General features: G+C 41.1%; 1 protein-coding gene across 1 annotated transcript in view; it reads right to left on the bottom strand.

Annotated features, from left to right (window-relative positions):
- The window catches only part of PMFBP1 (polyamine modulated factor 1 binding protein 1), a 143,030-nt gene that overhangs the window by 30,384 nt on the left and 93,685 nt on the right, over window positions 1-18,961 (bottom strand). Inside the window, exons 6-18 of the mRNA XM_075282011.1 lie at window positions 14,677-14,823; window positions 10,743-10,805; window positions 10,312-10,395; window positions 9,878-10,024; window positions 7,128-7,211; window positions 6,863-7,042; window positions 6,052-6,240; window positions 5,808-5,966; window positions 5,641-5,724; window positions 3,875-4,021; window positions 3,612-3,758; window positions 2,549-2,728; window positions 1,759-1,842 (exon numbers count right to left, since the gene is read on the bottom strand). Of these exons, the coding sequence (XP_075138112.1) occupies window positions 1,759-1,842; window positions 2,549-2,728; window positions 3,612-3,758; window positions 3,875-4,021; window positions 5,641-5,724; window positions 5,808-5,966; window positions 6,052-6,240; window positions 6,863-7,042; window positions 7,128-7,211; window positions 9,878-10,024; window positions 10,312-10,395; window positions 10,743-10,805; window positions 14,677-14,823 (1,695 nt within the window). The remainder of the gene's footprint in view (window positions 1-1,758; window positions 1,843-2,548; window positions 2,729-3,611; window positions 3,759-3,874; window positions 4,022-5,640; window positions 5,725-5,807; window positions 5,967-6,051; window positions 6,241-6,862; window positions 7,043-7,127; window positions 7,212-9,877; window positions 10,025-10,311; window positions 10,396-10,742; window positions 10,806-14,676; window positions 14,824-18,961) is intronic.

The raw sequence follows: 18,961 nt of genomic DNA on the forward strand, positions 1-18,961 counted from the left end.
CCTCCTTCTAAACCCCATAACTTTTTTATTTCTCCGCTCCCAGAGTCATATGAGGTCTTAATTTTTGCGGGACAATTTTTTCTTCATGATGCCACCATTAATTATTCTATATAATGTACTGGGAAGCAGGGAAAAAATTCAGAATGGGGTGGATTTGAAGAAAAAATGCATTTCTGCGACTTTCTTACGGGCTTTGGTTTTACGGCGTTCACTGTGCAGCCAAAATTACATGTCCCCTATATTCTGTGTTTCGGTACGGTTCCAGGGATACCAAATTTATATGGTTTTATTTACATTTTGACCCCTAAAAAAAATTCCAAAACTGTGTTAAAAAAATTTTTTTCTAAAAGTCGCCATATTCCGACGGCCGTAACTTTTTTATACGTAAGTGTACAGGGATGCATAGGGCGTCTTTTTTTGCGGGGCCGGGTGTACTTTTTAGTTCTACCATTTTCGGGAAATGTTATTGCTTTGATCACTTTTTATTCAAATTTTTATCAGAATCAAAACAGTGAAAAAACGGCGGTTTGGCAATTTTGACTATTTTTCCTGCTACGGCGTTTACCGAACAGGAAAAATATTTTTATAGATTTGTAGAGCGGGCGATTTCGGACGCGGGGATACCTAACATGTATATGTTTCACAGTTTTTAACTACTTTTATATTTGTTCTAGGGAAAGGGGGGTGACTTGAACTTTTAATACTTTTTATATTTTTTTATATTTTTTTTACTTTTTTTTTTAATTTTTTTTTTGCATTTATTAGACCCCCTAGGGGTGTTGAACCCCAGGGGGTCTGATCACTAATGCAATGCATTACAATGCTAATGCATTGCAATGCATTGCAAAAAATCATCATCTCTTTTGCAGGCTGTATACACCAGACTGCAAAAGAGAGAATTTGCAGACCGGCTGGGAGCCTTTAACAAGGCTCCCGGCTGTCATGGCAACGTGACGTCGGCCCTGGAGCATGCTCCAGGAGCCGGCGATCTCTGCCAAAATGGCGGCGCCCATGCGCCGCCAGGAAAATGGCGCCTCCGGCGCCTTTGACAGCAGCGCCGGAGGGGTTAATGCCTCCGATCGGTCCGGGGACCGATCGGAGGCATTAGAGCCGGTTGTCTACTGCTTAAAGCAGTAGACACCCGGCGGCTATGACGGCCGCCCGGCTCCCGGGCGGTCGCCATAGTTACAGACCCGACACGCGCCGTACTATTACTGCGCATGTCGGGAAGGGGTTAAAGGGAATCTACCACCTCCCACATATTCAACTGCCACCACAGTGATAAATATCCTACCTCTGTTATGTATGTCACTTTTGTACATTAGGAGACAAACAACTTATCTTATGCAAATGAGTCAGTTGCTGCACTGGGGCCAAGCTTTCGGCTCCCTGGAGCAGTGCTCTTGCCCCTCAGACTTCTACCATCTCCTACTTGTGCCAGCCTCTGCATTGAGGATTGATTCTTTCACTGCTATGACATTACCCAAGAGCAAGTGTTCCAGGGAGCCGAAGGCCCACCACAAGTGCACCAAATGCCTCATTTGTATAAGCCTTCAAAGTTATTTCTCTACAAAAATGACAAAGTTGAAGTAACAAAGATATGTTGATTGTCATTGTAATGTGCTATGTAATGCAGCAGCTGAATATGCTTGGAGAGGGTGTTAAGACTACCTTTAAGATTAAAATATTTATTATTTAACATTTTATTATTTAACTGGAGGAACATTTTAACTGTAGCATCTCCCACATTCACCATACCTCATTTCTGCATGATCCAAGCTCTTCCCTTGCATTAGACAACTCTTGCCGGAGACCTTCAATAGTGTTTTCCCTCTGCTGAATCTGGTACAGAGAGTGAGGAAACACTTTTATGAAACATACTTTTGGTCTGGGAGTTCCAAGTTTAAGCTCTGTTCACAGCCATGATGAAAGCAACATCAGGAACCTGTGTTACAGATTCCAACCAAAATGCCAAGACATCATGTAGGAAACCCAAGTAACCCCGTTATAAGTCAGCAGAATTCATCAGAAACATTTGGGGTCTGTCATGTGACAGATTGTCCCCCAGCTTGAATTCCAGTCTTCTGTTTCTATGATAGAACATAAGAATAGAATTCTCAACACAGATGTGAACACAGACTAATGGTATGTTCACACAGAGTTTTTTGCAGGCAGATTTTGACGCGGAATCCGCCTCAAAATCCGCTTGCAAAAATGGCTCCCATTGACTTCAATAGGAGCCGTTCGCTTTTTATTTCCTGCTATTTAGTAGCGGACAAAAGAAGCGAGATGTCCTATCTTGCAGCGGATTCCGTTGCTGATTCAGCTGCGGCGTCCGTGGCTCGTGACCTGCTCCTGATTAGGCCCCGATGAATGGGCCTAAACAGGAGCGTATCTCGACGGAATGCTGATGCTGCATCTGCAGCCTGTCGTGGCTAGCTGCGTGGAATGTTCACAAGGCGGAAAAGATTTCCACGACCTTTTCTGCCATGTGAACATAACCTTAGACTGTTCTGATCACAACTAAGGTTATACAAACTATTAGTACCTGATCCTCTGCTTCCTTGCTGCATTCTTCTTTCTCCTGGCTGGCAATTTGCAAAGCATCTTGTGAACTTTGCAACTGTTCCTTAAAAGATTCAATTTCTGAGTCTTTCCTGGTGATGTCAATCTGCAAAGACTCTGCTTTGTGAAGAGCCTCATTGACCTGCTGCTCACTCTGAGTCAACTGCAGGAGAAATGAGATAATAGGGCGAGATCAAGGTGAAGTCCAAGGTAAGGGATCAGAGCAGAGAAAAGTTGTCAGACAAAACTTTCAAGAAGGGTGGCAGAGAGAACAGAAATCCCAAAACACCAAGCCATGGTCCAGTATCAGGCCATGGATCACCTGGTACCCGGCCACAGCATGCTCTTTCACTTCTGTGAAAGTAAGACAATGAGGAGCTCCTCGTTGGTTTCAGCTCCCCGCATATGCTACTCATTATATAGCAGTGCTCACTGAAAGCTATACTTTCACACTTCCAAGTCTCGGATGTGAAACTCGGTCCATGGGAAGGCCGGATCTCCTGGCCTGTGCGTTATGCCATGGGAAAGCGACTCCTAGCATTATACTTATGAGTGATGCTAGGAGTCCATGCCTCCTAGAGATATATTGTCCCTTACTTAATCACTATATGATAGTATGTCGCTGGTAAGCAAAGACTACTAGCATCCCACAACTATAATGCTAGGAGTCCCTTTCCCAAGGAAATCTGGCACTCACATGGACCAAGTCTCAAGTCCAAAGACTCAGTAGTGTGAAAGTAGCAAAGAACTGCTGAGACAAAATTCCTAGTTGCCCTTCAAGATAATTTCCCCATGGCTAGGACGGAGAGAGTTGTTTTGCAAGGGGGGGGGGGTATTTTTAGGAAAATTATCTTGCTTGGAAGAGAAAAAGAAAAGGTCACATGAAGCTGGGATGTATACGGGCTTACAGGCAACAGAAGAAACTGAGCGTTGGACAAGTAACTGAGAGCACAAAGAACAACATGAAAGAAGACAGAGTTAAATAAATAAGTTACAGAAACCTAATACTTTACAGATAGATAAAAGTTCAAACATATCAGATTTACCTCTTTTTGAAGTTGCTGAACTTTGCCCTGGAGCAAGTCTCTTTCTTCCTGAATCAACTTAATCTTCTCTTGGGCTGTCTCATGTTCACACTGACAGGTCGCAAGTTGGGCTTCTAGTCTCTCATTGGTTCTTTTCTGGGCCTGCACCTATAAACAGATACAAGACAGTGAGGTACAATAGGTAACACTATTACAGGTCTGAGAGTTACAAACCAATCCAAGTTATCCTTGTCAAGATATTTCAAGTGCAGAATTGTACCTACCTTCTGTTCTACATCCTCCCTTTGGATATTTAGGTCTCGGATTTCTCTTTCTAGCTTCATAATAGTCTCGGTCTGTGAGGTCTTCTCTGCCTGACAATGAGAGAGCTCCTCCTGAAGACCCTTCCTTGTGTTCTCCAGATGTTGGACCTGAGTAGCAATACAGTAACGGTATGGTATAGAGTAAGCGCTGTAGCTTTCACAACTGTTTAGGTCTGTATAATAACAATGGTTATTTACTAATGTATTTATACTTCATTGAAGACAATATGAGTGGAGTCTGTAAAACGTGACAAAAGATTTCCCCGTACACATTTTCATGGCAAGTGTTATCTGTATGTTACCAATTGAGAGAATCAGGGATCACTTGGAGAAATGAAGCACATGCACTTGCCAAATAAATAAATAAATAAATAGGGGAATATGGATAAAACAAACATGTATTGTGACTAAAGAATACTTCCAGTTATAAATAACTTTGCATAAATGAAAAGTACAGGTTTATATAAGAAACTTTGTAAAAAGTCTTACTGCAGATATAGTTTTGTTTCCCCAACTTTCTACATATTAGTCTTTGAAGAGGAGAGGGGTAGTATGAGGCTGCTAGAAAAGTCAATAACTAAAAACTCAAATAATTACTGCTGTTACATTCTGCTATTCTGAGCTCTAAACACATCCTGATTGTAGATAAGAGGTTACCAGTGCACAGAATGAAGCAATAAATCAATGAAACCACTTGGCAGCAGCCTCCTACTCCACCCTTCCTTTGTCCATAGAGCTCTCTGAATGAGGATGAATAAGGAGATATGGGGCAGGAGAACAGATTAATAAGTAAATATGGAAACCGTTCTCCTTAATAAGATATATTACAAAGTTTCAAGTGCACTATTGCCTGTAGCAGGTCTCAATTGTTATATAGGGATTCTCCCATAGACTGCAACATTGTTTTATTGTAGGATATGGGAAAAGTGCTCTAATGATTGTAGATTCAAGTCCCCTGTGGGGGCTAAAAAATAATTTATAAAAAGTTTTAAAACTTCCCTAGATCATAAAAAAAGAAACAAAATTACAATTTAGGCAGCTCTGTCCACTGTATAGCAGCTATTCCAGGGAATTGCAGCCTCACTTTTAATACTTGAATAAGAGCTGTGCTGCATGCGCTCCCTGTCCACCACCAGCTTCAGGCATGGAGAAGCTGCTGAAATAGCTGATCTATGTGGGGTCCGGGTGTTGACACACATAAATCAAATACTAATTACCTATTCACAGCATAGGTCACCAGTATAAAAAATACATTTACGGATCAGCAACCTCTTTAAGAGAGCTTGTGTTACACACAAACTTCAATGAACAAAGCTGTAAAGAAGTGCAAGCCAGAATTCCTCCAGAATCATTTGAGACACTCAAAGTAATTCAGAAAAGCATTACTCCAGGTTAATGCTGCGAAAGGTGCCTCTACAAGCTACTGAATAACAGTAATTATATTATTATAATACTAATACATTTTTATTTATATATCGCCAATATATTCCGCCACACTATATAAATCATAGAGTTCAAGTACAGACAAAATAAGATATTACAGAGTAATAAATTAGTCATTGAGTCAGAACTGTCTGCAAGAGCTTACAGCTTACAAAGTAGGAGGGGTGACACAAGGGGTGTACTTTGTTTTACACACATGGATGTTCCATTATGGCTACATTCTGGGATGGATTAGATCCATCTAGCAAGTAAGACATACACAGTGCTCAATTGAACATCCTTACCTTATCTTCTGTATGCTGCAGCTTCAGGCTCACCCCCTGCATTTCTTTACGTAATCGTTCCACCTGCTGCTCCTTCTGGTTTAACTACAAGAGGCATAGATGAAACATCAGTAACTGAAGTCCTCATTTGTAAACTACACAACCAACATAGACATGTGTCTTTGTACCTTGCTTACAATCAGATTGTGTTGCTCACTTAAAGCCAAGCTTTGGGTCTCTAGCTCAGCATGCAGGGCACCAGTCTCCTGCTCTAAACGCTGACTATGTTCATACAGCCGAAGTTTTTCTTCCTGCAGCTCCCCTAGTGATTGTTCTTGGGTAACAAGCTGTAAATAAATATCAGTCATCAGTATTACACGCAAGTGCTGTTATATGACAGTATGCAGACATTCTTTAATAATGGTGTCTCACCTGCTCTCGAGCTCGGTGAAGACTTTCCAGAATGTTTCGATGTTCCCTCTGCAGTTCTGTATTTTTCCTCTCCTGCTCCAGAACTCTATCCTGCAGCTCCAATGCTTCTCTCTGAGAACTGCTGAACCTACCCCGGAGAGACACTGTCTCAGCCTGTGCACTCTGCAGCTCTTCCTGCATGGATATCAGCTGCAACGAGAAATCAACGGCAAAGGGGAAGATTAACCAAGCAAACTGTGCAGGAATTCAGGTATAATTTGCAACAAAAAATTGTCTAACATGCCTATTTATTGAAGGTTTTACTCATGTTTATGATTTGTATGAAAAAAGGTGTGGCTTGGCAACAGTGGCCATGGCCTAATTTGCGAAACTATGCACCTTTTTCTGGTGTAAACCAAGTCAACTAATAGCAGGCATACAGTTAGACTAGACAGTTTTATAATGTGACAGATTTATCATCCAACATCAGACATAATGATAGACCCGGCTGCCTAGTCTTAACTTTGCACTGTTTACCCAGAATTATAACTTGAAGCTCCTGGGCCCCAATGCAAAATTTGTAATGGAAGCCCTAAATAGTATGTGCCATATAGAATAGTGGTATATTTTATGTGGCAGACGGAACTTTCGGGTCCCCTCAGAGTCTAGGGCCCAATAGCGATCAGTACCACTATATGTCCCTTTGTCTAACTTTTAGCAAGCCAATGTACATACATACATATCTAGCTTCCATGCTACTGATTACTGGACACTTTAGGGGTTTGAGCAAACTTAACAATAAAGACAGAATTTACATTTATGATTCACTGACCAGGAGTTTAGTGTCCTGCATCTCTGCTCTCATCCTGTGAATTAATGTCAGATGTTCACGCTCCGCATTCTCTGCTTCTTCAAGTCTTTCCTCCAGGTCAAGTTTCTGGTGTAGCTCCCATGCATGCGGTGTCTGCTCCTCTCGCTGTAGGTATAGAGAATCTTCCCTAACTTTACCTAACTGCAGAGAAACAATGCAACATCAGCACTAGACTGGCAGACACATGTATGCCTCATCCACGGGTCTCCTCAAAACGTTTCCTTACCTCTGCCTCTAGTTCTCGCTGACGGACCCTCAGGGCAAAGTTTTCCCCCTCAAGTTGCGACAAACGCAAATTACACTCAGAGAGCTGGAAATCAGGCAAACAGACAAAATTAACGAAAATGCTTTGTGGGTTATTTTTAGGATGTACACTCCGATTTCCTCCCACACTCCAAAGACTTACTGATAGGGAATTGAGAATGTGTTTGCCCTATAATGCGACAGTGACTAGTGAATATCTGTAGAGGGCTGTGGAATATGTTGGTGCTATACATATGCAAAATAAATAAAGACACTGAGAAGTCAAGAACATGCAAGGTGGATGCTGAGGTCAGTCTGGTTGGCTCTGGAATCTGCTTTGCTGGACAAGTCTTGTCATCCAATAATCAGCTCATATATACCATAGGATTGTACAGGGATTGTTGGATAGAAGGTGCTAAAACTAGTTCCATTTAATTTATACCACCACTCTGTATTTGTACTTACCGTATATACTCGAGTATAAGCCGACTTTTCCAGCACATATTTCATGCTGAAAAAGCTCTCCTTGGCTTATACACGAGTCAGGGTCCACAGAGCACAGAAAACTGGAAGGACCTGGAAGGGGGAGGTCCTTTAGTGCTACTGCACCTTAATTATGAAGATACCTAATTATTACCTCCATATGTCCCACATATCAGTAACTCTTATGTGAGGCACACAGGGGGTTAATGTGAGGGACATGATGGGGTTAACTGCTATTACTATGATACCCATGGAGTTACTAAGCTGTAATGCACATGACCAGACTTTTTATCTACAATAGTGGATCCCCCCCCCCCAAATTCAAGTCATAGGTATATGTTTTTTTACTGGTACACAAAATAAACCGTGCATATGGCCTAGGGTTCGATCAAACCCTGGTTAAGAACCACTGATATGGGTAAAAATATTTTTTTATCTATATATAAATATCTGAGCCACTTTTTAGTGCTCATTATTAACTAGTAACCAGTGGATCTGGGACAACCAAAAATTTGAAATTATTAGCCTTAGACACGTCATTACCAATAGTGGCATCTGATTGGGTGGACGAGCCGATGGGGTGGAGTGGAGCTCCATCTTGGATCTATTTAAGAGCGGGCCCATTTGAACACAATGTCGGCCTCTATGAAGTACCAGGACCCACCATCTGGGTCCCGGGAACTGTGGTTCTGACCGCACACTCCTGAAGAATTATGTGTGGTAATGAAATGCGTTGAGACGTGGTACTTTATGAATGCAATATTGAGGCATTCTAATTGAGCTATCCTTCCATTCCCTAGCGCTGCTCCAATACTGACATTTTTTAGGCATGATCTTGGGGAGCTGCATATAAGAGCTTGCCCTATCACTGTCTAGTAGCTTGGCAAGCTTCTTGGCCGGCTCTAGTTCATATTTGAGGGTAGTGTAGCATGTTGCACTACTAATTGACACTCTCCCTTTTAGATTAAAGAGGACCTTTACCAGTCAGTCAGGAACGTCTTACTCCACAGCAGCGCCTATCGCGCTGCACAGTGTGAGCAGGGAGGAACGCCCCTCCTGATAATACTCGTCTATAGACGAGCACTGTGAGCAGAGGGAGGGGGTGTTCCTCCCCACTCTCACTGTACAGCGCGATAAGCGCTGCTTTGAAGAAGAAGAACGTTCCTGACTGACTGTCAGAAACGCCCTTCTGACTGTAAAGCGCTAAGGTACCGGGACCGATAGTGATTTACCCGGGGCACAGATCGGGAAAGCCGATAGTGCGCTGAATTCAGCGCACTGTCGGCTTTCCAGCAGTGTATGGAACTGCCTGTGCCCAATCTGATGAAGGTTCTCTTTAAGGGTGTGCTGACTATAGCTGTACCATTTGTATACATTGTATTAGCTTCCAGTGAAGCATTAACTCTCCCACACCTGGGAGCTTGTTTCTGTCAGTCTAAGAGCAGTGGTTTGGTGAATGGTATTGACACCCACTTTACATATGTTGTCTGCACAGGGGCTTACACTGTCCCATTTTAACTATTTTTTTTTTTTTAAAGAGAAAAGTAATAAAAGCTGCATTTTATCCTCTTGTGTGTGTGTGGGGGGGGCACCTCTTTTGTTATGTTCATTACTAACTACCTATAAATTGTAAACTGTCATACATACACACACACACACACACATCTGCGTTTTGGATGATGAATCTATTGACATGATTGACTGGCCTTATTTTCATTCCATTTGTTCACCACCTGTTGGCCCACACTTATGCATGTTATTGTTTCTTCAATGCGCTGATTTCATTATTATTATTATCTACTGTTTTTTATGCATTGGATGCCTGTACCTAAACAATAAGTTCCTTGGCTACCCATTGCGGGACATGTTGTTATTAATACTACTACTTCCCCATCTTTTGTATGATCATGAATACGGTTGTGATTCCTGTTTTACACGTTTGTTTTATTTAAGAAGTTTTACACTTGAGAAAGGGCTATAGGCCCAAAACGCATTGTGTACTGTCCAATAAAGAAGTCTTATAAAAGTGTTATAATCATCCCCGGGTGAGCGCTGTTGCTTGGCCGAATCTCATGAGGAGGCTGGTCCATCTGTTTCACTAAAACTAGTTCCAGGCATCATTTTTATTACCTGTTCGCTGCAAAGCTCATAATCAAAGGCAAAGCGATTAGAAAAATCTCCATATTAGTAGTAATCCATAACCGGCAGCAGTAATAGGAAATGTGAATGGAGATATAGAGTATAAATTACCTGTCTATGGGCTTCATCTCTCTGGACAACGCTTGTCTTCAGGTCTTTGTGAAGCTGCTGTATTCTACCATGCCTCTGCTCTAACTCTTCTTGTCTTTCCCGCAACTCCCGCTGCAGTCTGTATACCTGTTGTTCTTGGGCATCCAGCTAAACAATAATGTGGAATGACGTTATCTATAGCACTGACCAGAGATGACCACATGCAGTACTTGGCGATCTCAGTCAGTCCACACAGACAGTGAATGGACCATTGCTCCATTGAGATGCCTCCACCATGTGCCACTGGGGCCCCTGTTCTAGTGAATGTAGCGGTTCCAATGGTTGTATGCCCAGCAATTATACATTTATCACCTATCCTTGTAAATAGATGATAAATATTTGTCACGGTATAAAACTTTAAAATGAAAGAAATATGAAAATAAAGGTTTAATTACCTCAGAGGACAGGACATCTTGGGTATTTTGTAGGGTGAGCAGCTCACTCTGAGCTGCCCTAAGTTCTGCATCTCTTCGATCCAACTGGCAGGAAAGGAACGGCTGATTATTAACAGCAAGTATTATAATGGAATGACTCGGCACTTAGGCCCCATTCAATGACTGAACCCAATAGATACATCATTAAACATGAAGCTCTATAGAGTATTTATGTAGTAGAACAAATAACAGTTTTATTATACAAAAAGCTGATTGTTTCTAATAAGAACCAGGAGAACTAAGACTACAGCTCTGAAGTATATTAAATTAAAAGATTATTATATAAACTATATTTATACATTAAGGTATCACTTGTAATGTCTATAACCACAATGCAACATTTTACATTAATTGTGCCCATTAAAAGGCCCATCAATGGTTCTTACACTTACCTCAGCCTTAAGTAACTCATTGCTTTTAGATACAGAGGAGTTCTCTGGTGGAGTACTGGAAACCTGAGGGCAGGAAATCATATTATTCACATTTACATTACAAGTGACACCTGCAATCCTACTATCCTACTAATAATGTGAAAGTTTGTGTGTTTGTTCCTCAATCACGCAAAAACAGCTGAACAGATTTAGATGAAATTTGGCACACAGATAGTTTGTAACCTCGATTAAAGGGGCTCTATCAGCAAAATAATGCTGATAGAGCCCCACATATGCATGAATAGCATGAATTTAAAAAGGCTATTCAGGCACCGTAAAAGTTTATATTAAACTATCCCCCCTCCCCCCGTTTTAAAATAAAACCCTAAAACAGGATGTGATAAACTTACCGAACGTGCACGGTGGGCGGGCATTCAGGGTCTGACGTCTTCTTCATCCACACCTCCTCTTCCTCCGATGTCCTCGGGTCCCATCCTCCTCCGGTGCTCGTGAACTGACATTGCTTTAAAAAAAATGGCCTGGGCGCATGCACAGTAGCCGTAGTAGAAACAGCATGCTACTGCGCATGCGCCCAGGCCATTTTTTTTTTAAATGGCCGGAGGAGGACAGGAGGAAGAGGACGGGACCCGAGGACATCGGAGGAAAGGAGGCGTGGATGAAGAAGATGTCGGACCCTGAATGCCCGCCCACCGTGCACATTCAGTAAGTTTATCACATTCTGTTTTAGGGTTTTATTTTAAAACGAGGGGGTAGTTTAACATAACTTTTACGGTGCCTGAATAGCCTTTTTAAATGATAAAATAGCCTAAAATGCAATAGCCTTTTTAAAGGCTATTCACGCATATGTGGGGCTCTATCAGCATGATTTTGCTGATAGAGCCCCTTTAAAACATAGGCTACTTTTTATCCCGGTAAATTACACGGCTTCACGACTGTTATGAATTTATGTTCAAATACTATATTACACTGCTGTTGCCAGCAGCTTTATCTCAGCTTCTGATAAAGCCAGGGCTGTTATCTCTCACACACGGGTCATTCCATATCAAGTGATCCAAATAGGAATATTTTTTTTACCTGACGTCTTTAGATTTTTTTTATTTTTATTTTTTATGAAGTACAACTTAAGTTAATTACAAATAAAAAGTTTTGAATTTTTTTCTTCTTCAGTTAATTTTTTATAGACTTCTAAAGTTTTGAAAAAGTGTGAATTTTGGCCTGGTATGGCTTTACATTGTTTAACATATCTTGGGCTAGAATTAAGATAAATAGGTGGGAGAGGCATCATTTTTCTCAGAGCGGTACCGGCTTTTATTTGATATGTCACAAGACAATGTTTCTTTATATTTTGTTTTGGAGAAATCAAATTCAAAATTTTGATGCGCAATTGTGAAAAAAACGTATGTTTTGAAATTGTGAAAAAATGCATTTGTGTTACTTGTGTTCTTGGTTATATTTGTACAGGTTTTCAACTTGGGACCAAATTGGGATCAATTTTTTTTAATTTTTTTTTTAAGCCTTGAATCATCTGATTTTATATATAAGTGTGAGCTTCTTCCTTTTTTCTTTTCAAATTACAACTTGCTGAATTCAACATTTATATGCAACAATAAAAAAAACATAAAAAAAACAAATACTGTAAGTGCCAGAACAAATACATCTTATCATCATAACACAGCTTGTTCAGCATTTTCAACCTGAATGCATTGAACAAACTGAAAGAAAAAAGCTGCTCATATCCTCAAGTGCGATTGTCTAAATAGTCTCATCCTAATTATATGTTAACAAGAGTACAAGAACCAATATTTATAACACCTATTTCTACATGTAACAATTGTTTTTTATTATATCACTAAACATGTAATTTATTAAGAAAAATAGTCCAGTAGATAAATCCTCATTCTATAAAATATGAACTAATCAAACAATTAATAGGACATTTTTAAACTACTGGCCTTTTATCATCAATTTGTCCTTTCTAGTGAGTGAAATGTAATCTTGTCCATAAGCGCTTACTAGCAATGGCCATTTCCTTTTGTGTCAAAGAGTATGTACGGCCTGTCATGGTGTTAGGCTCCACCTGAGTTAATATCTGATTTTTGTTGACTTGGGTTTTCTTGGATACACAAAGGATGGTGCTGGACCAGACACTGTATGACACTGACAACGACACTGTAATAGTTATATTTTAAAATATTATCCCATCGCGATCCCAACTTGAATTTTGGTACAGATGTGGCTAAGGGCATAGCAGGCCCATGTGCATTTTTTTTAAATTTTTAAATAAAACGTTTTTTTTCGGAAATGCGTTTTAGAATTTTGCGTTTGCGTTCACATGGGTAAAATATTAACAAAGATACTCTTGTGACATATTTGGTGAAAGCCTGTATAGTTCTGAGTAGAATGACGTTTATTTTGTTTCTCTATCTTTTTTCTAGCCTAAGTTATGAGGAGAAATGTAAAGGCAGGCAACACAGAAATTCGCACTTTTTCTGAACTTTGAAAATCAATTAAAAATCCAAAACAATTTCTAGAATTTTTTTTTCTTCACATTTTGCATTCTCTGACACACTATTACCAAATAACAAAATCTCAAAAGAATTAAAAATATAGAGGGAAAAATCATTGGTTCACTTGACACGGAATGACCCACACTAACTCTCAGTGGATTGTGTACACACATTTGCATATTATCTGATCTGCTCCAGGCAGTGCTGACACACTGACATGGGCAAACACCTTTAATCCAAATTGGCAGTGTGCCAATTTTAAACATGCCTTGAAAAAGAAAATCTAATTTGTTGCAAACAATGACAGCTATGAAGGAAGCCAGAAGTCAGAGTTCTCCTCAAGCGGAGCTGAGGGGGATCATCGACGCCAACAACACACTCATCATATGGCATCCCAGCGAGCTGCTGTGATGCCGAAACAATGCCAGAACAAGGACGGGCACAGCGCGAGGAACAAGTTCAGTAGCAGGCCAGCATGGCAGCTGCCAAAACTTTGGAGCAGGCGGATCATCAATGCCAACAACATGCTCATTATATGACGTCCCAGCGAGCTGCTGAGATGTCGAAACAATCACAGGCACAGTGCAAGAAACAAGTTCAGTGGCAGGCCAGCTTGAGAGCTGCTGAAACGCCGGAGCATGCAGATCACCAACGCTAATAACGCCATAATATGGCAGATCATCAACGCAGGCGGATAATCAACACCAACAGCATGCTCATTATATGGCTTCTCAGTGAGCTGCTGAGATGCCGGAACAATCATGGACACAGCTCGAGGGACAAGTTCAGCGGCAGGCCAACTTGACAGCTGTCGAAACGCCGGAGAAAGCAGATCATCAACACCAATAACACACTCATTATATGGTGTCCTAGTGAGCTGCGGGAACAATCACAGCCACGGTATGAGGAGCAGGTTCAGCAGCAGGACAGCTTGAGAGCTGCCAAAATGTCGGAGCAGGCAAACCATCGACGGCAGCAATTTGCTGAATATAGCCAGATCATCGATGCTAACAGCCCACAGACGAAGTCGTGGGCAGAGGCTAGTACTTAATATGGTCAACTATCAATATGCATATTATATACAGAATTGTAAAATACACTATTACACACAGGATAGATAGATAGATAGATAGATAGATAGATAGATAGATAGATAGATAGATAGATAGATACCCTATTTCCCCGAAAATAAGACCCCCCCCCCTTCACCTTCTGGATCACATACAACCAGCGCTCTGCTAAGGAAGCATCAGCATGACTGCCGATTGTTCCCCACTCCAGCCGCTGCATAAGACATCCCCCGAAAATAAGAAAGGTCATATATTTCGTTAGATAATTAATTATAAGAAACTGTCTTATTTTCGGGGAAACAGGGTAGATAGATAGATAGATAGACCTGAATCAGGACTTAGAAAACAGCTACTCACTGCATGACTCAGAGCTTTGATCTGGCTCTCCAAGTGGTGTTTCTCCTGCAGATGGATGGCCGCCTTAGAGTCCTTCAGAGAGATCTCCTGGTGTAATACTGTAATTGTATCCTGTAGTTCCTGTAAGCGGGTCTCCTTCTCTAGGACCTATCAAGAAATTCAAGTATGTAGATTTCTAATATACCTTATTAATTGCCTGCAAAAGGAAATACATTAGTGGTCATTAGTGCATGGGCATAATTGTTATGTGGACCCCCACCCTATATTATATAGGTTGTAGGTGTATTTACTAAACTGGCAATGCCAGGTTTGCGAAAAAGTGGATAGAGCGGGGTGAGGTGAGGATCAGGGTGGGTTGAGGTGTTCCTATCTTCACTATAGCCCCCCCAAAAAAACCTGGCATAAGTTATATCTGAAATCTACGCCAGTCCCGATAAGAAGATTTTAATTCTAGGGCACAGGGCACCTGTGGTGTGCCAGTATTATTAAGAAACAAAAGCCTCTTAATTCCCTTTCGTCACCAGAACTCACTGTATTAAGCAGGGTACTGGTGTCGCAGTTGGCGCCAGTTTTGGGTGGAGTTCGAGTTGGAAAAGAGTTACTAACTTAGATTCCAACTTCAAAATAAAATGATCAATTCATTTTAATTATATCATACAATTATTAAAATAGTACAATGAATTAGATACATAGTTTGCTACATATTTACTTTCATAGGAATTCAATCACTAGCTTTTTTGTGAATTAGGAGTTCACAGCTTTTGTCTAGCCAATGCTGTCAGCTATTTATGAAGGAGTCAGAGCTGGGCTTTGGGCTACTGACTCCACAGCCCTAATATTGAGACCAGAACACGATGTGCTAGGGCTTAAAGCTGCTACCCATTTTCTAATATTAAAGAGATATATTACAGCACAGCTCCCAATAATGTTTACCTGCTGCAAACTGCACTACTCACTTTCTGTACTAATGTGCAACTTTCAGTATAACAAAGAAGGTTCTTTAAATTACTTTAAATCCATTATTAACGGAAGTTCTGAACTTTGGTGTGAACATGATTCATGGTATAACCATTTAAGGGGGAAAAAAAAAAAAAAAGACAAAAAAAAACCCATAGCAGAAATTCTCTCCACTACCATTACATAGCGCCTGAATCTCATAGACATAAGCAGGGCACAGACTGCGCAGATCACGTATTACAGCCTGCACTTCCATCCACCTGTACATGAGCCAAGTCTTGGCAGCAGCTAATGAGTTAGAGGACACTATGAGTGATCTGCATCAGCAGCCATAGGCAACAGCTTGCCATTAGACTGGGGCTCACTAATGTACTCAGAGTCCATTACTCAGTCATCTATCAGATGGCCGCAGTTTGTCTTGATAGATTCCAGTGCTCTGTGATCTGTAAGGTGCTGCCAGGCAGATGCATTAGAAGTCTAGAGCTGGGAGGATGGAGCAGGGTGAATACATGGGAGTAGCAGCCAGTAAATCTTCCTCTCTCCCAGCAGCTCATAGTAGACGCTGCAGATTAATGGCACAGGGATGGAACAGTGTCCACTGTGAACGTATGAGCAGCCTGGAGATCACATCATTCACACCCTCCTCATCTCTACATCATAGAGCAGACAGAACAGGCCAAAGATGAGCCATAGTTATTCACTCACATAGATTGTCGCTGTGATAGTTCTTCATGGAAAGAGAAATCCCTGCTCCTCCAACAGGAGGGAATGGTCAATGTATATATCTTTTTATTACACATCAGCGGTTAGCACCATTGGAAGACTTTTTTTTTTTTTTTTGCTATAAGTCTTCAGCCATTTTTTACCATTAAAGTCCATGTAGGGAAAGGTTGACTGACTACCACAATGGCCGCTACAGGACTTCATCATCCAACTTTGCCAGGATTCTGATAATCAGTTTAGTAATGCAGTGCCGTGTACTCAGGTCCAGTATAACCCTTACGTTCTCCTTATGAACTGGAACTATAAGGGTTAATGTTGAACATGGCTGATTGACTTCCACGACAACCAATAGAGGCATAGGCTGATGAAGAGGGAGTGATTGTACTATATATGCTTAGATAGTACCGATGTGGAGCTGGATATAGTGTAGGAAACCAGTGTCAGCCTAAAGCACTGTAGGGTGACTGGAAGGATCTCCGGCATCGATTTTGCCCGTTTCTTATTCATTCAGTTATCTGAGGCTGTGGAGGAGCCTCTGTGAAGTTTCCCTTCAGAACAGGATGCACTGTTCCTTTTTCTCCTCCAATCACAGTAGAGGGTGCGCTCCAGTCAGGGGGAGTGGTGAGATGGCACCCAATCTCCTGACTGGGCACTGCCTGGTCAGGTAATTAATATGAGTACCAAACAGATAGGGAACTGAACCCACAAATCCCAATAACAGAATGGCCGTGCTTTCTGGGCAATGATTGGAGATCCAACAGTAGAAGTGAACTACTTGACTTTTATTCGTAAATAAGCACCCTTTTATTTTAGAGGTAATGAATAGTGGGAGGGGCAATGGGTGATACAGACCTGCACCAGAGGAGAGTTATACCATGGTTTCCTTACCATACAGACAGTCATGCTGATAGTTGCTATATAAAACGTGAGGGCTGAAATTGGCCCAAATAGTTTTTATGTGCCAGAGCCGGTGCTGGAAGAAAAATGTTCACCTACCGTCACCGTAGGGTCCTACTCTTTTGGGGTCACCAATATATCATGCCTAGGACAGGCTATTCCATTTCTTCCTACTTTGCTGAATTCCAAACAATTGCTAAAAGTGGGTTTTTCATCCAGGTAGTTAGTTGTCATATTACAAGAAGAAGAGGAGAACGGCTTCCTCTTAATATAGTGAAACCTCTCCAGAAGACCACTCCTTGGAGAAGATCCCCCACTTCTTAACCTCTTCCCGCCGATGGCATTTTTTGATTTTCGTATTTGACTCCCCTCCTTCCAAATGCCATCACTTTTTTTTTTTTTTTTCCCACTCTTAGAGCCATATGAGGTCTTAATGTTCGTGGGACAAATTTTTCTTCAAGGTGCTACCATTAATTTTTATTTATTTATTTATTTATTTTTATCTAGATTGTGAGCCCCATATAGGGATCACAATGTACTTTTTTTTTTACTCCTATCAGAATGTCTTTGTAGAATGGGAGGAAATCCACACAAAACATGGGGAGAACATACAAACTCCTTGCAGATGTTGCTCCTAGCGGGATTTGAGCCCAGGACTCCAGCATTGCAGGGCTGCAGTGCTAACCACTGAGCCACCGTGTGGCCCAATACCATTAATTATTTTGTATAATGTACTGGGAAGCTGGAAAAAAAAAATCAGAATGGGGTGGATTTGAAGAAAATGTGCATTTGTGCAACTTTCTCATAGGCTTCGTTTTTACGGCGTTCACTGTGCAGCCAAAATGATGTCACCTGTATTCGATATTTCACTATGATTCTGGAGATACCAAATTTATATGGTTTTATTTATATTTTAACCCTTTAACAAAAATCCAAAACTGTGTTAAAAAATTTTTTTTCTAAAAGTCGCCATACTCTGACACCTGTAACTTTTTTATACTTCTGTGCACGGGGATGCATAGGACGTCTTTTTTTGCAGGGCCGGGTGTACTTTTCAGTTATACTATTTTGGGGAATTGTTATTGCTTTGATCACTTTTTATTCAAATTTTTAAAAGAGGCAAAACAGTGAAAAAACGGCGGCTTGGCACTTTTGAATTCTCCTACCGCTATGGCGTTTACCATATTGTGCCAGGACAATCTTGAGAACTGAAAATATTTTTTTTTGTTTTATGTATATTCCAGATATGGGTTTTAGAGTTCAGATTTTGGCCTATGACATGTCAGCAAGTATAGTCCAGTTTAGCAATGTGGAGAGAGGGGGATAGAAAGGGGAGTCACGTTGGAGCCTATAAGTGACGGTAGAGTCACACCAGGGACCAGGAATGAAAAGGAAAGCCATGCTGAGGACCAATATTTAAAGGTATATCATGTTGGGGATTAGGAATGAAAACGGGACAAAGCTGAGGAACATTATTTAAAGGGATACTATGCTAGGGATCAGATTCGAAAGGGAGAGCCAAGCTGGCTACTCGGAAAGAGATGGAAGACATGCTGGAGACCAAGACTGATTGGGCTATCCTGAAAAAGAAAATGTGCACTTCATCATGGAATAAGAAAACTTATATGTGTGGGTTGTAGTGACTTGTGTACAGTACTATGTCTATCTTACTAGACCCAGTCTAAGCCTGGTTCTGTGTGATATGTTG

The sequence above is a fragment of the Leptodactylus fuscus genome, chromosome 7, assembly GCF_031893055.1.
Source record: "Leptodactylus fuscus isolate aLepFus1 chromosome 7, aLepFus1.hap2, whole genome shotgun sequence".
NCBI classification, from domain to species: Eukaryota; Metazoa; Chordata; class Amphibia; order Anura; family Leptodactylidae; genus Leptodactylus; species Leptodactylus fuscus.